The following is a 24,772-nucleotide window of genomic DNA, read 5'->3' on the forward strand; positions in this document are numbered from 1 at the left end:
TGCTTTGCTTTCTCTCTCTATCTCTCTCTCTGTCACACACACACAGCTGTGTATCACCCGTCACCCGATCGCTGTCATGTTCTGTGTCGCCACCTCATTTTGATGTCGATTCATCTGTGACTCTATAGCTTTCATGTGCTATTGTGTGTGTATGAACATCTCTAGGTATGAGAGCCTCTCCAGTCAAACTCTGTCTGACAGCTGTCACACTGGATGGCCGCCCCTCTTTCAGCCTGTCGAAATGTCTGACACACACGTGGACGAGTTCTGCTGTCTGCCAGCGTAAATTACCCCAGACAACAAGAGCGCAGCTGAGCTGACCCAAAGCCATAAATACTGTAACATAATGAGATCTAATGTAAGACTGAATCATTTGAACACGCTCCAAACTAATATTTGAACTTTTTTTTTAAACAATTTCCCCCCTTTCTCAGCTTTTTTTATAGGTTCACTGCATGTGCACTGGGAAATCCGGATGATCACGGACAACAACAGTCAATTTCTATGCTATTTAATGTGTTTTCAAATGTTACAGAATTATGTGAAAAATGACCATATATACCAACGCAATGCAACGCTATCTCACGACCAATTTGTACGAATTTAGCAAAAATCGTACAAATTCGCACGAGCGAGGTCGTATGAATTTTTACGAATTAGCCACCTCGTAAAATTTGTACGAATTGCCGTGAGATCGGGTTGTATATACTTGAAGTTGAATGTCTACTTAATGATCTTCAATTAAAAGTAGTTAAATCAACAGATTGTTAATAACTAAAGAATATGTAAGTATGGTTTTTCGGGTAAAAACGTCCCTTCTGTAGAGGCTAAAGGCACAATAATTGACATGATAATTAATAGTTGGCTATTGGCTTTTTCATTTGTTGACAAGACAAGTTAGATTCAAATATCATTATCATGTTGGGTGTCTGCCATATTTATAATGAAGCCATCATATTTCAAAATGCACATTTAACTTAAGGTGTGCCTTTAGCCCCACTGTACTTTATTCAGCGCCTGATAACTTGATAAGAAATGACAGAACATCGCTTAATGCTGTTTTTTAATGCTTGACCATTAAAATGTGTTAATGAATATCTTTTAAATTACACATTATTTTATCAAAGCTAAAGTGTTTAAAAACACCATCCCTTCCCTTGGTTAGCATGTTAACATCTTAGCTATCTTAGCATGCCCCTATCTTCTTAAGAAAAGCTCTTTTCATTGGCTAACAACAGATCATGATAAGCCGTCTTTTATCTTGAGGCAACATGCTAATGACAACCACATAGCAACACCCTGGCAACAGTCACTGCAGCCTAGTGACAGTGAACTTTACACAGGCACGCACCACATATTACTCATAAATGTCAACATTTAGATTAAATATGAGAAGAGCCGTCTGGATTATTTCATGATGTCAGTCTTGGCTGTGGGGAAAGGGTTGGATCATTAAGGATTTGTGTTAGTTGGAAAACTGACAGGAACGGGCAAAAATCCTTTTCAGGCTGCTGGTGACTCACCTCCATTCATTCAAGAAAGATGATTTTCTGTTATTTAATGTGTCTTAATTATGTATGAACAAGCCTCAATGAGGGTTTTGTGAAAAGACAGACCAAGTTATAAAACAATGAACTCTTTACTTAAAGCCTTTATGTATAATGCATTATAAATGAATTCATAATGTGCGTTGTAATGCAGTATTTCTTTTCATAAATAACTGTAACCAAAGTCAAAATGTATTATAATATTTTTAGATTCCTTATTTCACCTGAAATTGGTTGTTTGTCAAGTTTTAATGCATTATACTTTCTAAAGGCATAACATATTATTACAATGTATTATAATTGGTTACAACAGTTCATAAGTCCATACAATGCATTGTAAGGTGCATTACAAGGCATAATCAATGCACTAAAGATACTTTTATAAAAAAGGTTTAATTAAAGTGTTACCAACCAGATTTTTACAGGCAGCAGAAACAGCTGTAAACAGCAGACACTGGAGATGCTGGGATGAAGTTTATATCGCAGAGGATATAACTATAACACAGTTGAGAAGACATTATGCATAAGATGAGGCTATATGAAGCCTGCTGGGAAACAGTATTTAAACGCATATGTTTATAAGGAGACTTTAGAGAGAGATTCTGCGGTAGATGAGCACTGATAACAATACTTATGAATTCCAGAGATAATAGAAGCATCTGTGTGTGTGTGTTCAAATGAAACCACATAGATACATTTACATAAAACTGTGTTCATCAGTGGGATTGAACAAGAGAAGAAAGCAAAAGAAAATTAAAGTTCTCCACAGGCTGGTAATTTGGTGGCTCATGTTTGTTCATTTATGGAAGCGTCTGTTATCATCATCGTTATTTACATCCCTCAGGAACTTTGTGTTATGGCCCAGAGCTTTAGCTAAAGCACGAATGAAGAGTTCAGTCTCTGCAGCAGACGGGTGAAGTGTGTGTGAGATGAGACATGTGGGCATCATATAATGTTTATGGAACAAAGCCGTGTTTGTTATCTACGGTGGCCGAGAGAGCTCAACGCGCTGCGACTGAAGAAAACACATGTAAATAGAAAAACACCCGCAAATTAAGAAAACATCTTAATCAGATTCACAACACACGTGTGCTCCAAATACTCACAACACAACCAAACACAGAAACGCGCTGCAAAATAGCACAGATCACAACGGAAATGTTTCCATGTGACCCCAATAAGTGAGACTTATTTGCTCTTAATGAACAATATATAAATCAAAGCAACATGAGAGGCAGTTCATTACAGTGATTTTACCATGGACAGGAAGAGATGATATGCACACATGTGAAACAGAGAGCCTTATATATGATAGGTTGTACTCTATTATTATAACAGACAATAATAGAGTACAATAAATAAATAAATAATGTAATATTTTTGACTTTTTGACATATTATGAAGAAAATATGCAATGCTAAACATTTACTGCCGCAATGATTGGGTGCTACATGGTTGTTATAAGGTGTTCTGAGTTTTTTTTTATGAAGCATTAAAAAAAACTTCTAGACTCGAGGTTAAAAATTCTGGCAAATTATAATTAGCAATATAAATGCCTGAGTCTTCAACACTATATCACCACTGTAAAAGAGTAACAGCTGTGGTCTGGATGTGTCTACATTTAAAATTCACTGTGATTAACCAATATTCTCTCTCTGCTCATGGGTCTTGAGGTCTCAGTCTCACTGTCTCTGTCTCTCTGTGCGGGTGTGATAATATCTCAGGCTCTCTTCAGGGACCGCTGGCTTTTTCAATCCATAATGAGTCACTGGGGGCTTTTTGAGGCTCAACATGTGTGATACTGTAAATCCTCACAACACTTTTATCCAACACTTGTAACAAAAAATATGAGTGTCTTCATTTGAAACCTTCCAAATGTCCACACAGGCTGGAGTTTGTATTGAGCTTGAGCTGTTGTTTTGTAGACTTGCTTTAGACTTTCAGTCAATCATCCAGCGACGGTTTGAAACCACTGGGAACCGTGAGGAAGAAGATAGTGTAAAAGCCGGCTATTCGGCCCAACTTCCGGTTTCCAAATAGCCGGTAAGGAAGCGCGTGTTCAAGTCTCTCCAGCGTTTTAAAGGAATTTTGGTTAAATAAGACACAGGTTCTCATATGCAATTATCTCGTTTTAATCTGACTCCATGAATTAAATAAAAGTTCAATGTGCAATAAGGTTATGTTTACACTTAAATAGTTACAACATGATGTAATGAGAATTTAAACCATTTTTAACCCAGCATAAATGTTACCTGAGAGAGAGAGAGAGAGAGAGAGAGAGAGAGAGAGAGAGAGAGAGAGAGAGAAAGAGAGAGGGAGAGAAAGAGATAGAGAAAGAGAGAGAGAGAGAGCGAGAGGGAGAGGGAGAGAGACCCTCTCCCCAGCTTGGCATCCAAAGACAAGAGACCCGATAGAGCAAGCACACCTTCCTTTATACTGTTTGCCCAGGTGATATGGGGGATGGGGAAAGCCACCCTCAAATGGCTTTCCCAGTTTTCTCTAAACTTCTATCAACCTTATTACCTTTTATCTATCTGGATATGAGATATCTGTACCACTCACTTTGAGACCTTTCAAATGACACCAAAAACATAAGTTATTGATAAACATTCACATTAAACCATGTTCTTGTGTGAGTTCTTCGTTGTTTCTGAGAGGAAGTCAGGCTGTATGGGGGAAGTCGAATGTTAATTAGCTAGCAGGGCCATTTTGTCTCAGACCAGGGCCCCAACCAATATTTTCAGTCTTACAATAGGGATGTTTTGCGGGATGGGTTAGAGAAGAAAGATGGGTATTGTGCTGGGTATTGAGGAAAACTCAGCATTACTATAATAATTCAGAGCGCAGCAAACACAGAAATACTCTAGGCCGTTTACACTTGGAGAAACAGTGCAGTAATGCAATCATGTGATATCACTGCAATGAGTACAGACAGTTAACAGAGCAAAACATCTGAAATGCAATGAAACATTAACTGTGAACATGCATCAGCTGGGCACGTGAACAAAATAGAAAAAAACTGTAGATCTAGTGTCTTTCATAGCAGGGAAAATCTACAGCCGCAATATTTAAAGTAACGAATGGTTAATTTTTTTTGTGTACATAAAAGTAAAATACATCTGTGCACAAAACTAAGAAAAAACAATAGTATCCGCTCATATTCTTCAATGCACCAGTGGTGCTTGACAGATTTATTGATTAGGTTCTTGGCGATATTCTTTCATTGTGGGTATCTGATCGTCATAAACCTCCAATCACAAGTTTTAACACAGTAGCACACCAACCTCACATACACATCTCTGAAGACTCTATAAGATTCAGATCCACCTCGGGACTGTAAATAATTCACAGGAGTAACTGCACGTATCCAATACAGTCAAACATGCAATGAACAATTTAATTGGTGCCTTCAAGCGCTAATAAGTTGTTTATATTCTCTATGACATCACCTCAGCACAAAATCTGTGCTGTGAAAAATCTAAACTGAAGTCAGGTAAGATACGAGTGTAAAGGTGTTAATGAAGCAATGTTTCAGCTCTAGACTTTTTACACTTGTGAAAATAACAACAGGATCTGCAAACTATCTTGGACGTGCCAAACAGTCCTTTGATGATAAGGTGCGTTGAAGGACAGCGTCACCATTTCAGGTAGGCTATGAACTTCACTTTTCTAATATTTACATTTATGTCCACTTTCTAATGACTTGTTAAATTTGACTAACTTAAAATTGAGGTTTTATAATTGAGAGGAAAACTGTGGCCTATAAGCTAACTGCTAATACGCTAATAACAAGCTGATGTAAACAATCAGATTAGCTGTAGCTGTAAGCTTCTGTGACCATTTCAAATAAATATTTAGCATTAAATACAAATTACAAGATCTATACAAAACCCTTACTTTGTAAAAACAAGCAAAACATGTTTAGTTATCTATTTTTAGAATACTAGCATGCTAGGCTTCCAAAATGCATTACTATAAACATGTTTTCATTCTTTTTACAAACTGAAGGACGAGTCAAAATTCATTTCTGTGGCAATAAATAACAGACCAAATATGATGTAAATACAGCTGCTGTTGTATTTAACCCAAAAATGTTCCTTTAATGCACGTTTGAAAGAAGATGTGGATTAGCATATCAAGTGTGTGGCTCTTTGCTAGCTGGATTATGAAGCTGCTTCAAGAGAATATCAAAGTGTAGCATAAAAGCCAGCATGTGTTTCAAGTACAACGGTGTGGAAGAAATATTTTTTTTTCTGGAGTTTGGACATCTCAAGACAGACTCTGGACACTCTATGAACTTTAATGAGATGGCAGTGGACATGAAACATACAGAAAGAGTGGGAAATATATTCAAACTGACCTTCTCTGTTTTCCTTTTGTTGCTGCCAATGTTTCTGTCAGCACATTTTGCTAGGCTGGCTTATAAAGCCTCAAGTGAGGTGTTACACTGCATTTACAAAGGTGGCAAATCCCCCTGCATTCTGGCAGGTTGTCTGGTACTCAGCTGAAAACCCGCCTGAGGGGCAAAACAGGAAAGAGACGCCCCCTACTCGCTACACAGCTTTGCTATTGATTCCTGGAGCAGCTCTGCTTCTGAACGCCTCCGCAGAAGACCGCAGCGCTCAGAAAACACCTTCATGTAGGAGGAGACGTTCAAAGGAAGGTGGCTTTGTCTGCTCTGAACAAATGAACCCAGGAAAGAGGCGGACAAACTAATTTCTACCTGTATGTTTCATATTTATGACATTAGATGGCTTGTTATGGAGAGCTAGCCTAGCCGTGCAGAATGAAGATAAATCTGATGCTTTTATGATGCCAGAAATGATGCTTTTATCTCACTAGAGTTATTATTATCTCCTATTTCTATAACTAATAGATTCAACTTTTAACCACCTTTAGTCAAAAAGCAACCACAATAATATATCAAATAGATTACAAGCTAAGAAATGTTTTATCATGTCCTGAAATTGCAGGTGTTTGACATTGATATTGTTCTCAACTTGAGAAACGTTATTATCACTATCTAAATGGCAATACTGCTTAACAACCCTCACCACACACACTCAAACTGACAGTTCAGCAATAAAATTCAATTCTTGAGTCAATTCTTGTGCTGTTAACAGTGTCTGATCCAAAACAAAAGGATGATTTCTAAAACGGATCAGTGGCGGTATTGAATTATTCATCTCACACTAACGAAGAATTAAACTAATTTATCTGCCAGTGACACATTCAGTTTTCTGTGACAACGCAGACGGGTGCCAAACAGCATGTGGCGGTGACGGGTTAGCATAAATCGCTAATAATAAATGAAATGCTCAGTTAATAGCAGCTTGATAGCTTGTGTGAGTGAACATGATGTGAGATCTAATTCATACAAATACTTTATACACTGTCCTACTAAAGAAGAAAATAACATCATAAACCAGCAAAGAAAAGTTTGCTGGTATTAGCTGACTGACTAGCGTGGTTTCTATTGAAGACCATCAAAGCATTGTAGGCTGGTTTAAAGCTGTTTCTTTCAGTAAGAGTGATAAAAGGCAGACAAGATGTGCTAAGCAGTAAACTGTTCACATCCCTTGGATAAGTGAGTAAATCCTCTGGGTTTTCATGCTCTTGTGGGACGCTAGGCTAGTCTTTATCTGTCTAGCTCTGCTTATAATCTCCATATGGTCTATTCTTCTGTATTTCTTCCAAAATATTTTTAAGTTTAATCTGGTTTTTAATCAAAATGGTTTCTTCTCTTCAGCTGCAGAACAACTGTGGGATCTTTTTCTCTCTGAGTTTGATCTAGAGGAAACTATCAGAGCATCGCTGTGTGGGATTTTTACATTATTCAGCATTGCAGTGTTCAGCAAACATACAGGCCTCTGCATATTATGGAGGATTTTCTGCACTGATTTATGAGCTCATGGAGAATCAGAGGTTAGTTGACTGATGGTGTTTCATTTTCATGCAACATCTTGTTGCATTCAACATATAGCACATTTGAGATATAGCACACTACCTTTTGTTGAACAGCTCAGGATTCTGGATCTTGGCGTCTGTGTCATAGACAAAGTGCTCTTGGGAGATCGTGACACTGTTGTCAAGACTGTCGTTCTTGCTGATGGTGACGACAGGGTAGCCCATCTGCAGGGTCCAGCGGTCCATGACCTGCGTGATGTTGATGTCCTTTCCCTCCCGCTGCATGGCCTGTGACACAAAATATCATGCATCAAGCATTGAAGGGCATCTAATGGCGAGTAGAAGGTGAAAATAGATTGTGTCTGGTAGTGTCAGTTGAGTGGAAGTGAGTTGTGTTGGTGGGCTTTAGGGTTTAGGGGCCACCTAATGAAACCTATTTATCAATTAATTCAGATTTGGTGGCTTTAATGGGTTCTTATGCACATATTTGGGATGATTCAGGTTTTCTTTGTCTTGCAAAACTAAAATGGATGTAAATAAAAACCCATCCAGGACTTTTAATTAAAAACTCTTAGTGAATAGAAAGGTGATTAAAATTCACTGTTCTTTTACACCGCACACGGAGGAACATTACAAGGCAATTTCCAGTTATCTCTAACCTCTCTATACAAGAGCAACGCTTGTAAAGGAGTAAAAATAGATTTATAAGTCTGATTTCTTCAGAGGAAGCTTCTCCTCCTTTTTATAGTAGTAAAACATCAAATTGGATCTCACGGCTCATTAATGAGGAAAGCTCGTAATGTGACTAAGTTTCGTCCCTGGGGGAAATATACTGCGTACATATTTTATACTTACTCTTTGAAAATGCTTATATAAATGACTCAGAATGATGGACAACTGGCAGTTTTTTGTTTTCAAAAGCTCTGTATGTATGAGGAACTTTCTAATGCTTTATGAAGTTTAATCAACTTTTCACCTTGAGCTAGTGTATCGATTTTGAAAAAAGGGGATAAGAAGGGTAGGTGACTGCAAATCATTGGACAATCCTTGAGAAACATTTATGTAAAAGTAAAAGTAAATTGTTCTCCTTATAAAGAGTTTGATCAAGGAAACTTTGAAACAAACAAAACTTGATGTCTGTAGTGGTTACAACAATCCAAGAATACACTGCCAGTGGAATGGAGCGAAATATTGACTATAAATACACAGTTCACGAGTTCACACTTACAAATAATTAGATTTGATGGAGTAAAAGAGGGGTGGGCTTCAAGCTCGGGATCTGGCCCGAACCCAGAGTACTCCCCCGTATCCCTGGGTTGGATTTGAACTAGCTGAGAGGAGTCGAGTTGGCGGTGGGATGCAGAAAAGACTGTTGAGGAAGGTGAGACGACTATATATATAGGCCTTCAATCGTAATTTGAACGTGCTCCTCTTGAACTTTGTTAATAAAACATCACATTTCATTCAGAACAGAAATGCATCGACTATTTTACTTAGTGTTTGTGTGTGTTGGGTATTTTTAAGGTTAAGAGTATCATATTTTTAGCAACATAACATCAAATTATAGTGGAATCAATCGTGAGCCAAGCCTTCTATGTGTTTCATATAGAGAGTATTTGTGCATCAATGTGTATCAACAAATGTTGAGGTTTAATTTCAGTCCTGATGCAGCTGACTGTATCCGCGGTAGACAGTGAGGCAGCTTGCTAGGTTTTGGATCAGAGCGAATGTCATTGGCTCTACAGATATTTTCAATCATTTCCATTCAAGGCATCCTAAAGAGGTGCAGCATTTCATATTTACTGGAGCCAATCAGTAATTATGTATGAGATTGGTTGTAACCGTTGGAGAGCTACAGTGTTTCTGCAGCAGGACTGAGTCAGTGTGTTGTGGAGACCCATGGGACTGGAAGAGAAATGTGTCGGCAGAAACAAAGTGCTCTGTCAGGCTCTCTTGCATTCTGCAAACTTCAGCTTGACTAGATCAGACGAGCATGTGAACTTCCCTTCTCCAGTGTAACTGGGACCCTCTTGCTTATAGCAATTGATCATGACCATTATTTGTGAGTATTAAAATATGAGACTAACTAAGCTTGTATGAGATGACTTCAATTGATTAGTGTCTAGGGTATTATATAGAAAATGTTAAAGGGGTCCAATTATGCCCTTTTACGAAGTCTTGATTTTGTTTTTAGGGTATACACGAATATGCTTTCATGCTTGAATGTCCAAAAAACACATTATTTTATGTATTCTATGTCAAAACAGCGTCTCTTTGATAACACTGTCTTCTCTATGCAGCTCAACCAGGCCTCGCGCCTTTTTATCACATATTCCATGGGCGCGGATTATTTAAATGAGTAACATTGTGACTTCACAAGATCCAGAAAAAAGCGCCGTAAACGAGTCGTTCATTGAAGTTCTTGTAAAGTGAATCCTGCTAAATAAAATATCTCCCTTTCGAGTGCACTTTGAGCTTTGTAGAACTTTTTTTTTGGCTCAAACAGCAACATTACACACTAACCACGTTGGAAAAGTGAAAAAGCATAATGGCCCGTTTAACACTAGAAGTGCCAGAATTCCATAACTACTAGAACTGCCACAAGCGGCCATTTTGACCGCTGGATTCCAAACTCTATATCTTTAATGATAAATGCCCAATTGAGAGATTAATGCGTTTATTGTATTAGGATATATTTTAAAAGCAAAACAACACCAAACTGTACATTTAAACAAGTTTAATTATTAAATAATTAATAATTAAATAACATTTATAAATAATAATATCATTAGTAGCCTACTGTAATTATCGCATATTCACAACAGATAGGCTATATTTCCATATCCATTCAACATAACTCAGAACAAGAAAATAACAACTAAAAGTATCTTATTGTCACGGAACGCACGACAACGCCTCCTCCTGGTTTCACTAGATCCCTCTCTCCTGCATACTAGGACTTCATTTCCCATTATCCTCCATGCTCGTTATTCCCTAATCAGCCAATTATTATTTGACCAGTCTCACCTGTGCACCCTCAGCTACCCTTTATATGGACTGTTCTGTTCTCTGCCATTTGTGAAGTATTGTTTTACCCTACCTCAGACTCAGTTTGTGACCCTTGATTTCACTGTGCTTGGATTTGATCTCGTGTGTTTGAACTTGGACTCTGAACTCGTTTTATGAACCTTTGCTGCCTGCCTCTTGAACTTGGACTCTGTACTCGTTTTATGAACCTTTGCTGCCTGCCTCTGAACCTTGCCTGTTTGACTTCGATTCTGGATTACCCTTGTTTCCATTTGAGGTCCTGCCTGTTTATTCTCTGTTTATCATCATCTTAAATAAATATCTGCAAATGGATCCGAACGTCTCCGCCTCTACGTCACAGAATACTTCACCACATCAGGATCCAGCAGAACTCAGTCGACTTACCTCCGAGGTATCTAATCAAGCTAATGTTCTCACTGCTCATCAGCAACAGCTGGTAAAATTAACCGCTCTCACAGAGAAGCTCGCAAGAACGGTTCAATCCCTATCGCAGCCAGACGCAACTGTGGATCAACCTTCTCATCCCCTCGCACCACCGGTCGTGAGTAACCACTCCTTTCAACCCAAATTATCGCACCCTGAGAAATTTGATGGCTCACCTTCTGCTTGTAAGGGATTCCTGTTGCAGTGCAGTTTGTGTTTTGACCAGCAGCCACAGCTCTACTCCACTGATGGAAGTCGCGTGTCCTTCATATGTTCTCTACTCACGGGTCGAGCTCTGGAATGGGCCACCGCACTCTGGTATGGTGGTCAGCTCTCTTTCCCATCTTATAACGAATTTCTGACTCAATTTAGAGAGGTTTTCGAGCACTCAGCGGGAGGAAGGGATCCAGGTGAACTGCTGCTCACGTTATGCCAGGGGAATTCGACCGCAGCGGACTACACGCTCTCTTTCCGTACCCTGGCTGCCCAAACTGGATGGACGGAGGAACCCCTCAAGCTCATTTATCGCAAGGGACTGAACCCGAACCTCCAAGGAGAACTAGCGTGTCGCGACGACGGTAAAACGCTAAGTCAAATTATGGAGCTTGCTATCCGCCTGGACAACTTGTTACGCGCCCGACTCACGCCTCTTAGATCCAGTCCTCTTGAGCGTACTCTTCCCAGTGTGGAGTCGGAACCCATGCAGATTGGCTACACACGCCTCTCCACCGCGGAACGGGAGAGGAGACGCCGTAATCATCTCTGTATGTATTGTGGAGAAGCAGGACATCTGCGGGCCACCTGTCCGGTTAATCCAGCCCTCAAAAATTCAACTGCGGTGAGTTCTAATTCCTCTTCTAAACTATTTACTGTGGAGAGTTTTCTAAGGATTAATGGTCAAAATATAAACACAAAAGCCTTGATTGATTCGGGAGCTGCCGGAAACTTTATCGATCTATCTTTTGCCAGAACTCATTGTGTTTCCCTCCTCGCATGTGAGTCCGGTGTCACTGTAGAAGCCCTGGATGGACGCCCTCTAGGGTCTGGAGAGGTTCACTACATCACCCAACCCCTCACGCTAGGCTTCGGGAAACAGCACACTGAAACCATCCAATTCTTCACAATTCACTCACCCGGACATCCAGTAATTCTAGGACTTCCATGGCTGGAGAGACATAATCCCCAAATTTCATGGTCTGAGGGGAAAATATCCCGTTGGTCCGAATTCTGCCAGTTAAATTGCAGTGCTGCTGTCCAAGGTACTGAACTTCACAACGCTTCCCTTAAGGGAGTGGATTTTCCGAAAATTCCAACTGTATATCATGATCTCGCCCTGGCTTTTAGCGAAACTGAGGCTTCCCAACTGCCTGCTCATCGCGCTGGTGACTGTGCTATTGAGTTTTTACCAGGGGCTGTAATTCCACGCGGAAGAGTTTACCCACTGTCACAACCCGAGACAGAGGCCATGAAGGAGTACATTGACGAACAGCTGGCAAAGGGTTTCATCACTACCTCGACATCCCCGGCCTCCGCTGGATTCTTTTTCGTCAAGAAGAAGGACGGGGGTCTTCGGCCGTGCATAGATTATCGTGGTCTTAACGAGGTAACAGTCAAGTATCGCTACCCTCTTCCTCTAGTCCCAGCAGCTTTGGAGACGCTCCGCACTGCTCGCTATTTTACCAAGCTGGATCTAAGGAATGCTTACAACTTGATTCGCATACGGAGTGGAGATGAATGGAAGACGGCGTTTTCGACTACATCCGGGCACTATGAATACAGGGTAATGCCTTTCGGCCTGTCCAATAGTCCTTCCGTTTTCCAGGCATTTGTTAACGAGACTTTCAGGGACATGTTGCATCGTAAAGTTATTGTGTACATTGATGACATTCTGATTTTCTCTGATTCCCTTGAAGAGCATGTCCAGGATGTTCGTGCAGTTCCCAGGCGTCTGATTGAGAATCAACTCTATGCCAAGCTTTCCAAGTGCGAATTTCATCAAACACGCATCTCCTTCCTGGGCTATGTCATCAGTGCGGACGGTGTCATTATGGATGACAACAAGGTCAGAGCAGTGACTAACTGGCCCCAGCCAGCCTCGGTTAAAGATCTACGGCGCTTCCTGGGTTTTTCTAACTTTTACCGCAGATTCATCCGCAACTTCAGTGTGATTGCAGCTCCTCTCACATCTCTGCTTCAAGGAGGAGGTAAATGTTTCAAGTGGACATCGGTTTGTACTGAGGCCTTTGCTCAACTCAAGGAACGGTTCACGTCTGCTCCTATTCTCCATCACCCTGATCCAGAAAAGGAATTCATCGTGGAAGTGGATGCATCTAGCACAGGTGTGGGGGCGGTGTTGTCACAACGGCATGGTGAGCCAGCTAAGATGTTTCCTTGTGCCTTCTATTCTCGCAAACTCAATTCTGCAGAAAGAAATTATGACGTGGGTGACCGCGAGCTTCTGGCCATGAAGACCGCCTTTGAGGAGTGGAGACACTGGCTGGAGGGAACTCGTCAACCATTCACAGTGCTCACGGATCATAGGAATCTGGAGTATATCAGGTCAGCTAAACGTCTCAATTCCCGCCAGGCTCGCTGGTCACTGTTTTTCTCAAGATTTGATTTCAGGATTACTTACAGACCAGGCTCCCAGAACGTCAAAGCTGACGCCCTCTCCCGCCAATTCGATGATCCAGCCAGCGAAACCAAGCCTGAACCTATTATACCCACTGCTCTCATCGTGGCTCCCGTTCAATGGGACATTATCTCCGAAATCAACACCGCACTGAGCCGTCATCCCGCTCCATCAGAATGTCCTGCTGATCGTCTCTTTGTTCCTCCAGATCTCCGCCGCCGTGTGCTTCAGTGGGTTCACTGCACTCCCAGCGCAGGTCATCCAGGTATTGCCGCTACCATTCAGTTGGTCTCAAACCGCTTTTGGTGGGCTTCTCTTCAGTCTGACGTTATCAAATTTGTTCACCAATGCTCAGTCTGTAATACTGTGAAATCCTCCCATCTCAAGCCCGCAGGATTGCTGCAGCCGCTGCCAGTACCACAACGTCCCTGGTCTCACATCGCCGTGGATTTTGTTACGGATCTCCCTTCATCTCAAGGATTCACAACCATTCTCTCCGTGGTGGATCGTTTCTCTAAGTCCTGTCGTTTCATCCCCTTAACCGGCCTGCCCACAGCCTTACAAACTGCAGAGGCTTTATTCAATCAGGTTTTCCGTCTGTTTGGCTTGCCCGAAGACATTGTGACTGACCGCGGTTCTCAATTTACTTCCCGGGTCTGGAGAGAATTATGTGCAAAGCTAAACATCAATGTCAGTTTAACCTCTGGTTACCATCCTCAGGCCAATGGGCAGGTTGAACGCCTTAACCAGGACCTGATTCGTTTCCTGAGAACTTACTGCCACCAGAATCAACAGGATTGGAGTCGTTTTCTGGCCTGGGCAGAATATGCCCAGAATTCTCTGATAAAGCCTGCCACTGGTTTAACACCCTTTCGATGTGTTCTAGGTTTCCAACCTCCCCTCTTCCCGTGGGCCGGGGAGCCTTCCGACCTTCCCGCGGTAGATGCCTGGCTTCGGCGCAGCGAGGCTACTTGGGATGCTGCTCACGTCCATTTGCAGCGCGCCGTTCGCCGTTATCAACATCAGGCGGATCGAAGGAGGCGTAAGGGTCCCAGATACCAACCTGGCCAGTGGGTGTGGCTTTCCGCTCGAGATCTTCGCCTCAAGCTACCATGCAAGAAGCTTTCTCCTCGTTTCATTGGACCATTCAAAATACTCTGCCAGATAACTCCTGTTTCTTTTCGTTTGTCACTCCCTGCTCAGTACAAAATCTCACCCACCTTTCATGTGTCCCTTCTCAGACCCGCTGTTGCCCCCAGGAGTGAGAGGAACCGGGAGGAGGTCGCTGCTGTTCAGACTCCCCCCATTGAAGTGGACGGCACGGAGGCTTTCCGGGTGCGAGAGATCCTGAGCTCCAGACGTCACGGCGGGGTTTTGCAATATCTCATTGACTGGGAGGGGTACGGTCCCGAGGAACGCTCCTGGGTCAGGTCTCAGGACATATTGGATCCCACATTAACTGCTGCATTCCACCAGGACCACCCAGACCTACCTGCTCCAAGACCCCGTGGAAGACCCCGTCGTCGACCAGGTCCTCGCTTCCGGAGCCGCTCGCAGGGGGGAGGCTCTGTCACGGAACGCACGACAACGCCTCCTCCTGGTTTCACTAGATCCCTCTCTCCTGCATACTAGGACTTCATTTCCCATTATCCTCCATGCTCGTTATTCCCTAATCAGCCAATTATTATTTGACCAGTCTCACCTGTGCACCCTCAGCTACCCTTTATATGGACTGTTCTGTTCTCTGCCATTTGTGAAGTATTGTTTTACCCTACCTCAGACTCAGTTTGTGACCCTTGATTTCACTGTGCTTGGATTTGATCTCGTGTGTTTGAACTTGGACTCTGAACTCGTTTTATGAACCTTTGCTGCCTGCCTCTTGAACTTGGACTCTGTACTCGTTTTATGAACCTTTGCTGCCTGCCTCTGAACCTTGCCTGTTTGACTTCGATTCTGGATTACCCTTGTTTCCATTTGAGGTCCTGCCTGTTTATTCTCTGTTTATCATCATCTTAAATAAATATCTGCAAATGGATCCGAACGTCTCCGCCTCTACGTCACACTTATTTAATTATAAAACTTTTTATTTTAATATAATAACAGAGAAAATAGTTTAATAGCTCGTATATAATAGAGAATATCTACGTAAATAGATAACGTAGTCAGGTATTATTAGCCTATTTCTGATCAACAAATTTAATCTAATATACTTTTTGTTTGTGGAAATTAGCATGTATGCAAACACTCAGGACCGCTACTGACCTTTCTGTTGACAGTGAGAGAGACAAAGGTCAACCGCTGGAAATGTAACAAAAGAATTCAGTGCGGTCAATGTGACCGCTTATGGCCGAAATAGGTAAATATGTTCATTTGTTTTTTTGCCTTATGTGTAATTTATATTAAAAACAATTTAAATGAAAATACAGACACTTTTAGGAAAAGCCAGGTACCAGCAGGATTTTATTAATTTTTTAACAATGTTATTGCAGATATAAAATTCAAAACGGTCAAAATGACCGTCATGGCCGTTCTAGTGTTAAGTGAAACCTGACAACTTCTGACATCTGTCGATGACTCACTGTTTGTTTACCATGTGAATACAAAGAAGAGGCTTTGCAGAGGCTGATAATGGCAGCTGAAGTTCCTACATTATGAATAATTTTCTGTAGGACGCTTTCAGGAAGCTACTGTACCTTTGCCCTGGTGAAAATAATTAAAGGAAGTGTAGGCCGGTCCGGCGATGTGTCGTGAGCTTGACAAAGGGCTTTGTGGGCGCTTAGCACTGCCAGATTATTGCCGCAAATTGGATTTCATGAATAGCTAATGAACACAGCGCATATCAGTACTCATTAGATGATGGGCTGTCACGGACTGTTAATGTAGCTAAATTCGTCAGTGCCTCACAAACACGGTCACTGAGAGGATAACAGGGTCCTGGTGACATGAATTCACCTTTGAATCCTTTCTGTTCTGAAAGAGAAAATGAAGAAGCGGGCGCCCATCAGCCAGCATTTAGGAGAGTGATGTGAATGACAAAACGCTTCCTACGATGCTGATAGCTGCTAAATGTCCTGCTGTTCCATTACAAACTATAATAACTTTGAGATTAGGCTTGAAAGTAATCTCATTAAAGTCATGACACTTTGTGAGATGAGCGCTGAGAGGACTTGCTGAGAGTCGTCTGACTTTAAAAGCACATCTCTGTCCTGATGACTTGAACCCAACGCTCAACTTTACTTATAGATGTTGGCGACGACATTTCCTGACAATGCCCAGCAGTCTCACTCGGTGTCTTAAGCTTTTTTATGTCCTCGTCTATTTCTTAAAAAGCTTAAATCTTACATAATTAGATAGATAAGGTTTTATATTAAGTCTGTATTATATACAAGTGCACTGCACAGGTGTGTTAGCATATTAGCATTATGTAGCGTCACACCTCCAGCCTTAATTCATTTTGTTATCTTAGCAATTACATCTGAAGCTGCGTTTCATCAATTAGATTACGGATTACTTGATACCTCCGTCCATGAAGGTAAATGAGGCGTATGTAAATGGCATTTAAGAAACAAAATTGAAATACTAGCACTTGTTTTGCATGTGTGTGATTATAATAAATAAACAATCATTCAAAAATTTTTATTGTGATTTATTGTAGAAGCTTTGCATTAGCATTGCAACTTTAGTTATCCTGGAGACTAAACTGACGGGATTATGGGAAATTAAGCTTGCCATTAACTATATGGTTGCTAAACTTTCTGTGGTACTAGAAAATATGGAGAAACTGAAGCAGCGAATCTCAGGAAATAGCTGTCAGTGTTTTTGTCAGGAGTGGGGAAGTCAAGACAAACCCCATATAAATTGTATTTTTGAGACCTGAGGGATGCATTCCTTCAACAGAAGATCATTTTTAGATTTTCCTTGGGTTATTCGTGTCTACACCTGAGCTGAAGGGCAGATGCTCATGTTTAATCTGAGAGACTCATCAGGCTTGTCAGCAATTATGTGACACTTCACTAATCGGGTCTGATAAGATTTGTGTCATTTATAAGTTAATTAAAACCACCAGAATCAGCAGCAGCAAGACTTCATAATCAGCATCTGTGAACATTTGCATTTAGCAAGTTACAGTGATCAGATTTCTGGATCAATATGTGACCCTCCTATGTGGAAAACGTTTTCATATTAAGTGAAACCTCAAGTTTAAAAGCAAGACTATTAAAAACGCAACCCAGCCTGCGCATCAAACTCCTTCCAATGTGGCATTTCCATAAAACCCTTATGTGTTGATGTGAGTAGGTGGTGTATTGGCATGAATTGTGATCCACTGATGATGTGCAGTTATATAATGGCCTCTGACCTACATGTCTATGCAGCGCATGAATCTCTGAACACCTGCCTGCAGGAGACGCACTGGGTGAATTTAAGTAGGTTGAACACATACAATTTCACTCGCCAGCTCGTCGCTCACTGACCCCAACGATGATTCCCACTCGTGGATGGAGGTCTCACACCCAGAAGATGCTTGAGATCTTACCTCTGAGAATTTGTTCCACAAGTCATCTCGCGCCGCGTTCCCATACATGTGCGTCATCAAGTAATCCTGCAAACAGACAGAGACGGAGATCAATATTGGAAGAGAAATAAATTGGACTTGGACAGGAATTGTGAACTTGGGAAACGAAATAAGCCCAAACAATAACATTACTAATCCGCTCAATTCAAGCTGAACATATGCAAATTACCAGCAGATGTTTGGGTGTGATTGGCTGTCAGATCAAGGAGGACCATAAGGAGGCCAATTAGAGGCTGATTATGTTGTTCAAGTCGATGCTGCATCAGCGCGTCACAGAATGAGTAACATACAACCCAGCTACACCATTTTACAGGAGTTTCTTTCAAGACAATGCTAAAGTTATCCATATTCAAATATAATTAATTACGGTAATTCAGTGACTTAGCTTACGGTAAATACTCGTGCAAAGAAGTAGACTACTTTGACGATATCTGATAATCATATTCACACAACAAACCGTAAATGTATTTACGTGATGTACAACTTTTAGTAAACATGGTTCTTTTTAAGTGAACATTTATAAATAAGTAAAAAGTGAGCTCTGAGAAGAAAATAAACACCTCACCATAAGTCAGCAAAGTAAATACACGTACTTCAACATCGATCACAGACAAATGTGCAAAGTGGATGTAATGTTGTACATTACTGAAGCTAAGACACCGGTGGGTGTTCATTTCTCTGCTAAAAGACTTCAATCTGTTAAACAGAGGCAGTGCTTGTGCCAAACGCTACATTATCAGTGTGTCTGTTGTGCCCTGCAGTCTCAGTCATACAGGTGGTGGGCGACATGAAGAAGGAGTCTGAACCTGGAGAGCACATTTACATTCATCTGATAAGAACATCTGGTGGGAAGCCTTTTCCCTGCTGTACGAGATTCATCGATAACTCTCGAGTGACCGTGAGCGATAAACCCGTCAACTGTAATCCTCTTCCTGTTGCTGGAGTCAAGAGCATACGCTGACATAAAATAGCATGTTCTCTGTTAATTCTGGAGTATGTGACATACAATGGACTGATTTCCAACTTCCTTTATACTATGTCTCTCATTTTCCACACTTCTGTGGAATACAGTCTTGTGTTATAAAGTCATAAGAGAGCTTTGTGTGATAAAAAAATTTCCACAGTTAAATGTCAGCACTCAATACCATTAAATGCACTCAATACTATTGGCTTTTGAGTGTATTGTGATGCACCAGGTTTGAAAGATTCAATGAGATCTTAGAGACGGTTTAAAATGGGTAATCAAAGACTATAAATATGGATTTGGAATGACATGAGCGTAAGCAGATGATGGTTTTTATATTAGGGTGAACTTGTCATATAATAAGGTAATTATTTTAGACTTTGTTTCATGAATTAAATCAAAGGGGGCGCATGTTGAAATGTGGGCAGGCGTCATGCAGAGAGGTTTGAGCAAATTGCATTGGGATCCTGAAAGCGTGACCCAGTCCAGCTGGCCTCCGTCGCTCTACATGCTCTGCTGAGCTCTCAGAGAGTCAGGGATTTGAGTCTGGAGCAGAACCAGATTCATGTTGCCATCCTGATGAATCTGTTTTAAACCAGTGCAATTCCTCTTTTTCTCTCTCTCTCTCCTCCATCATTGACCTGAAGAGAAGTGACCATGTGGCCCAATCTCTCCTCTGATAGGGCCGTCAGTGTGTCGTCACTATTTTGACACTGATGTGTTTTCTGCTGACGGCCACAGCTAGAGGAAAGACGAGGAAAAATAAATCAAATTGCCACATCGGTCAGTCAGAGTCATTTGTGTCGGTGTGTGTGTGTGTTTATACTCTAAATATCTCTAATAAATTATACAGAAGCCAGTTAAATTTTTTTGATTTAAAATAATAAAAAGCATGGACAACTACACCACTTGTTTAAGCAACTTTTGTTTAAACTTGAAACAAAAGAATGCAACTACACAGATAAAAAAATATTTTAATTTTAAATATAATTTGTTTGTAATTTAAAATGAATACAACTATATAGAAATATGTACATAATCTATTTATGTCTATATATTCTTATGTGCCTTAAATGTGTCTTTTTGAGATTGTATAAAGATGCTAAATTGTATATTTTACCGTTGTCCCTGTTTTCGGCAGGTATAAATTGGCTTCTGAATGAGATTTTTGCAGTATGAAATACCCACTCTGCTCATTTGCATACATTTGCATGGCAGCGAGGGACCACCCAGAGCCATTTTATGTTTGTGATGACATTTTCCAGTCTGCTTGGCCTATAAGTGTGTATTTTTATGACGCTGTTGCTACCCACCACTGTTTAATGGCCAAAATGCTCTTATAGACAGGAAAGAGCTAAAAAACACACATACAGCGTTCCTCATGCATGAGAGTTGACTAGCACTAACCGTCTATCAATTACAGAGACTGGTGTTGCTATAAGCTAAGCTAACGTGACTCTGTAATGAGAATAAACAACACATATCACAGACAAATAATGGGACTTTTTAATTTGGAGACAATATTTGATAAATAGATATTTATACTCTAAATATCTACGGCTGTTTTTAGCATGCTATTTTAGTAGTGGGCATAATGTTGCTCTACCTTTCAGAAAAGCCTGTACTATACTTATATGTTGTACTTGTGATGCCGGAAAGTCCGTCTAGTTAGACAGCTAGGATCATACACACTTCATAACTCAACAGGTTCCAGTGTGATGGTTGTGTGTGTGTGTAATTAACTTAATGTAATTAGCAGAGGCTAGTTACTCTTCTGACACTCTCCAGGACAGAATAATATCCTGAACGTCCCTTCATCAGATATTATAACCACATTCAGTTATGGTTCCTCATTCTGCAAAGCCAAATTACTTACCAAGGGAGACTAAAGATTGATCGCTTTCGATATGTAAATCCCCCGGAGCTAAAACACAAGTTTTCTCTGAGAGCCTTCACCACAACAGTCAAAGCAGATCATAAATAATGCATTATTCATCCTTCTAAATGAGCTCCCTCAAAAGTAATACAAGAAGAAATATGTCTACAATTTCCCTGCATAAGAAAGTAATTTTGAGGCAATGGAGGTAGACTGTTTGGTGAGGTGTTGTGTTTACCTGTTCTTCCCATCAATCACACAGAGACAGACAGAGATACTGAAAGTTCCCATAAAAGAGAGAGAGAGAGACAGAAAACAGCAATAATGAGGCGGAACAGCCAAGCCAGAAGGGGCTGCTGGGAGAACAAGAGGAAGATGGGAAAAATGGATCTTCTCTGTGTTCAAGAATGTTAGGAAATTGAATCGAGGAGTATCTGGCTATTTCATCTGTGTTCAGAAAGAATTATTAGCACACAATATCCGCAGGGATCTGATGGACTGTCATTCTCCAAGTCAGTATCCCGTTGAGAGCGAAAAACAGGACTATGAAGCACTGAATCCAGAGAAGAAGCTTCCCGCTGATCCAAATCACATCCAGAGGAAGAAGATGGACTGTAACATGCTGAAGTTTATTTCTCCAGGGCAGTAGCGCACTTGTCCTCTGCCATTCATAGGTCAAGCATTTCACATTTCCAGCCGGAATGAATATTTCCTACATCCCATAATATGATCCTTCTGAAAGTGGCTTTAAAAGCGATGGGCAGTGTGTGTAAATGAGACGGGAACGCTTCATCACTCCAGCGGCTGTATGAGCCTGAGAACCATTCAGACTTCATTTATGACTCCCACTTTTCTTTTATAAGAGACATTCATCCGCCCGCCTCACCAGCCCATCCACCATTTACCAATAAAGACGCCCTCATCCTCACAGTCAGAGAGAGAGAGAGAGAGAGAGAGAGAGAGAGATGGTTAATGGTAGTCCGGGTGGGACTTCAGCCTGTCTGCTGCTTCTGAACTGTTCAGCATTCACGTCTGTCTGCTGCTTCAATTATGCAGAGACACAAGGAGGAGAAGAAATGCCACACAGAGCAAAGATAGACACTGGGAGAATGAAATGAGCTTCAGTGAACAGAGAAACACAGACAGCAGATGAGAGATGGATCCTGGGAGAAGTGTAATGTTGTCTCTCTCCTCTTAAATACACAGACTCGCAGATCGAGAGGGGTATAAGAGTTCATCAGGTAGAAACTATGGTTAATACAACAAAAAGTTTAGAGAAATGAATGAATATTTTTATTACTTTAATTTGATAACACTATTTTACTATTTCGATGGTCCACTTTAGACATTATTATATTAAAACTGGTTACACTTTATTTGAATCTGTCCCTGTTACAGTGTAATTATACATTTAAGAACTGAGTAATAATAATTAACTACATGTACTTATAGGGATGTACGATATGGATTAAGGTGTGTTTTAGGGTTAGATGGATGCAATTATGTAATTACTATAGTAACTACCGTAACTATGTAACGTGTAAAAAAAAGACCATAAGTAAGACTTACTATAGATAACTTTGCAACTACATGTCAACTAACAGTCATTAGAGCATTAGTAGTGTCTGTTTAATATCTGCAAACACTTTATTTCGCAACTACAAAATATTCTACTAAGCCGAACCCCAACAGTAAAAGTCTACTAGTCTTCTAATACTTCCGAAGAGAGTTAGTTGACATTAGTTGTAAATTTACATATAATGGATCAAATGGACCATCAAAATAAAGTGTAACCTTTCTTTTTAATCAAAATTATTACTTTTTCTTTCTTCTTCCTCCACATTTGTCAGAAATGATAAGATTAATCATACATTATTTTATTGTGATCCAATTATTTTATAAAAGATAAAAAACAACAAAAAGAAAGACAAAAATATTTTCCATATATGGAAATGTCATGTCATATTGATTTACGGATTAACCAAGATTGAGACAGAATTGATTGGCATATTTTCTTGCTTTTGCGCTAACCAGTATATTGATGTTGCTAATACCACAGGTTTACTATAGTAGATAGTGGACAAAAGCAAACACAGTAATTACGTTTATAGCCAGTCTAAGATATGTGAACACGTGTGGTGTGCATTAGACACTTCAGTTTGTGTTTGTGCTGCGATATAAAGCTTGTATGTGCAGCTGTTACATCTGTAAATGAAGCATTAAATCTGCCGTAAACATGACCTGATTGTGCTTCCAGCAACTAAGAGCAATAAACCACAACGTCAAAAATAACCCAGATAGAAGCTCTGAAACTGACAGCATCTCAGTCATAAAGAAATGAAATGAGAAGTTACTGATGTTTAGAAAAGTGATTTCTTTGGATCTAGAAGGTGAGGAATCTGAATGTGAGTCTTACACCTCTGAAAGTGTGTTAACTCGCATGTCAAAGGAAGAGGGTTTTACATTTAACACTCATTCGTTTACAGATTTACTCTCAAACCTGCAGCCTGTTTGCTCACGGCCAAATCCTTTAACCACTTTTCAGGATGTAATTTCGTGTAGAAGCCATATGGTGTCCAAAACAACAATTAATACTGTCTAATAATACATCAAGAGATCTGCTGTTCACTCCTGAGGGCCCTGAACTGGAAGACGGGACGCAGGAAGAGTTTTACAGAAGATGAACATGTGACTATAAACAAAAGCCTGGTGCTGATACTCCATTCACCAACATCGACACAATACCAGACACTTTAACACAAATGATGTGTTTCATCAGATCTTGACCACGCCATGACGTTTAACACAGAGAATGATTCTGGATCTTCTGATTGTGACTATTACAGATATGAAATTAATTTCTGGCACGAACTTGTTTAATTGCTTCCCTGATTGTGTCACTTTCACCTCAAGCTCGATGGAAGCGCGTGACACGAAAACAAGCTGTTGTAGCTCTAAAGATAAGAAGCGCATGTAAACCGACACGGTTGAATAATCTCACAAACGCTTGTAGCAAAAAACATACGAGACACTCAGAAGACCTGAAGAGGCTTGAGAAATGAACATGTGTTGTGATAGTTTTAAATGGTGAGAATTTGACAAAAGAAATTAATTGAAAAGTTTTGGATTTATGCCACAATCATGTTATGAATCTGAATGTATCATTCATACAAAGAGCCTTAAACATTCACAAGACACATTAGGAGTAAAAACACACATGAGTGTGAAATTGTTTGTGGCCACAAAGAGAGAAGATGAAAGAAAAACTACTGACTTACTGCCAGGATTATTCAGTTATTTGTTCGTTTAGTTTCATTTTCATGGACTTTTAGTTTGCTTCTCTTGGTGTCCTGTTGCTTATTAAATACTTTTGTTTTGGAAATTCAGAATCTTCTTCATCTTTGAACTGAGTGTGACACTTACATTGAGGCCTCTCTGGAATAGCGTCTGTCCCATGACGTTCGCCAGCATCCGGATCAGAGCGGCTCCCTGCGGACACACAGTAAACACATGTTCAATAAAGACTGCTTATTTACACATGCAAAACCCAACAAAACATACTTAGTTTTCAGCGTTTTGAACAGCATATCTGACATGCTATCAATTACCACAGAAAATAATAATAAAAAAAAAATCAAAATGTACATGAATCCACTTATTATGGAAGTCAATGGGGCAAAATATTCTGTAGGGTTTAAATGCAGAAATGTGTTATATAAACAGGAAAGTTGTCAAAATCATAAATCTAGTGGTGTGACTGTTCAAGGAGGACCCACTTTGGGTTATATACATCGTAGAAAAT

At 40.4% G+C, this 24,772-nt stretch overlaps 1 protein-coding gene across 2 annotated transcripts in view; it reads right to left on the reverse strand.

The window, feature by feature from the left end:
- Nucleotides 1-24,772, reverse strand: part of LOC307003855 (thyrotropin-releasing hormone-degrading ectoenzyme-like) — a 106,375-nt gene that overhangs the window by 25,130 nt on the left and 56,473 nt on the right. For both annotated transcript variants that reach the window (XM_079622703.1, XM_079622702.1), the window contains 3 exons: nt 24,394-24,459; nt 18,092-18,157; nt 7,555-7,742 (listed from right to left, as the gene is read on the reverse strand). In XM_079622703.1, the coding sequence (XP_079478829.1) occupies nt 7,555-7,742; nt 18,092-18,157; nt 24,394-24,459 (320 nt within the window). The remainder of the gene's footprint in view (nt 1-7,554; nt 7,743-18,091; nt 18,158-24,393; nt 24,460-24,772) is intronic.

This window comes from Phoxinus phoxinus (genome assembly GCF_949152265.1).
Source record: "Phoxinus phoxinus genome assembly, chromosome: 9".
NCBI lineage: Eukaryota > Metazoa > Chordata > Actinopteri > Cypriniformes > Leuciscidae > Phoxinus > Phoxinus phoxinus.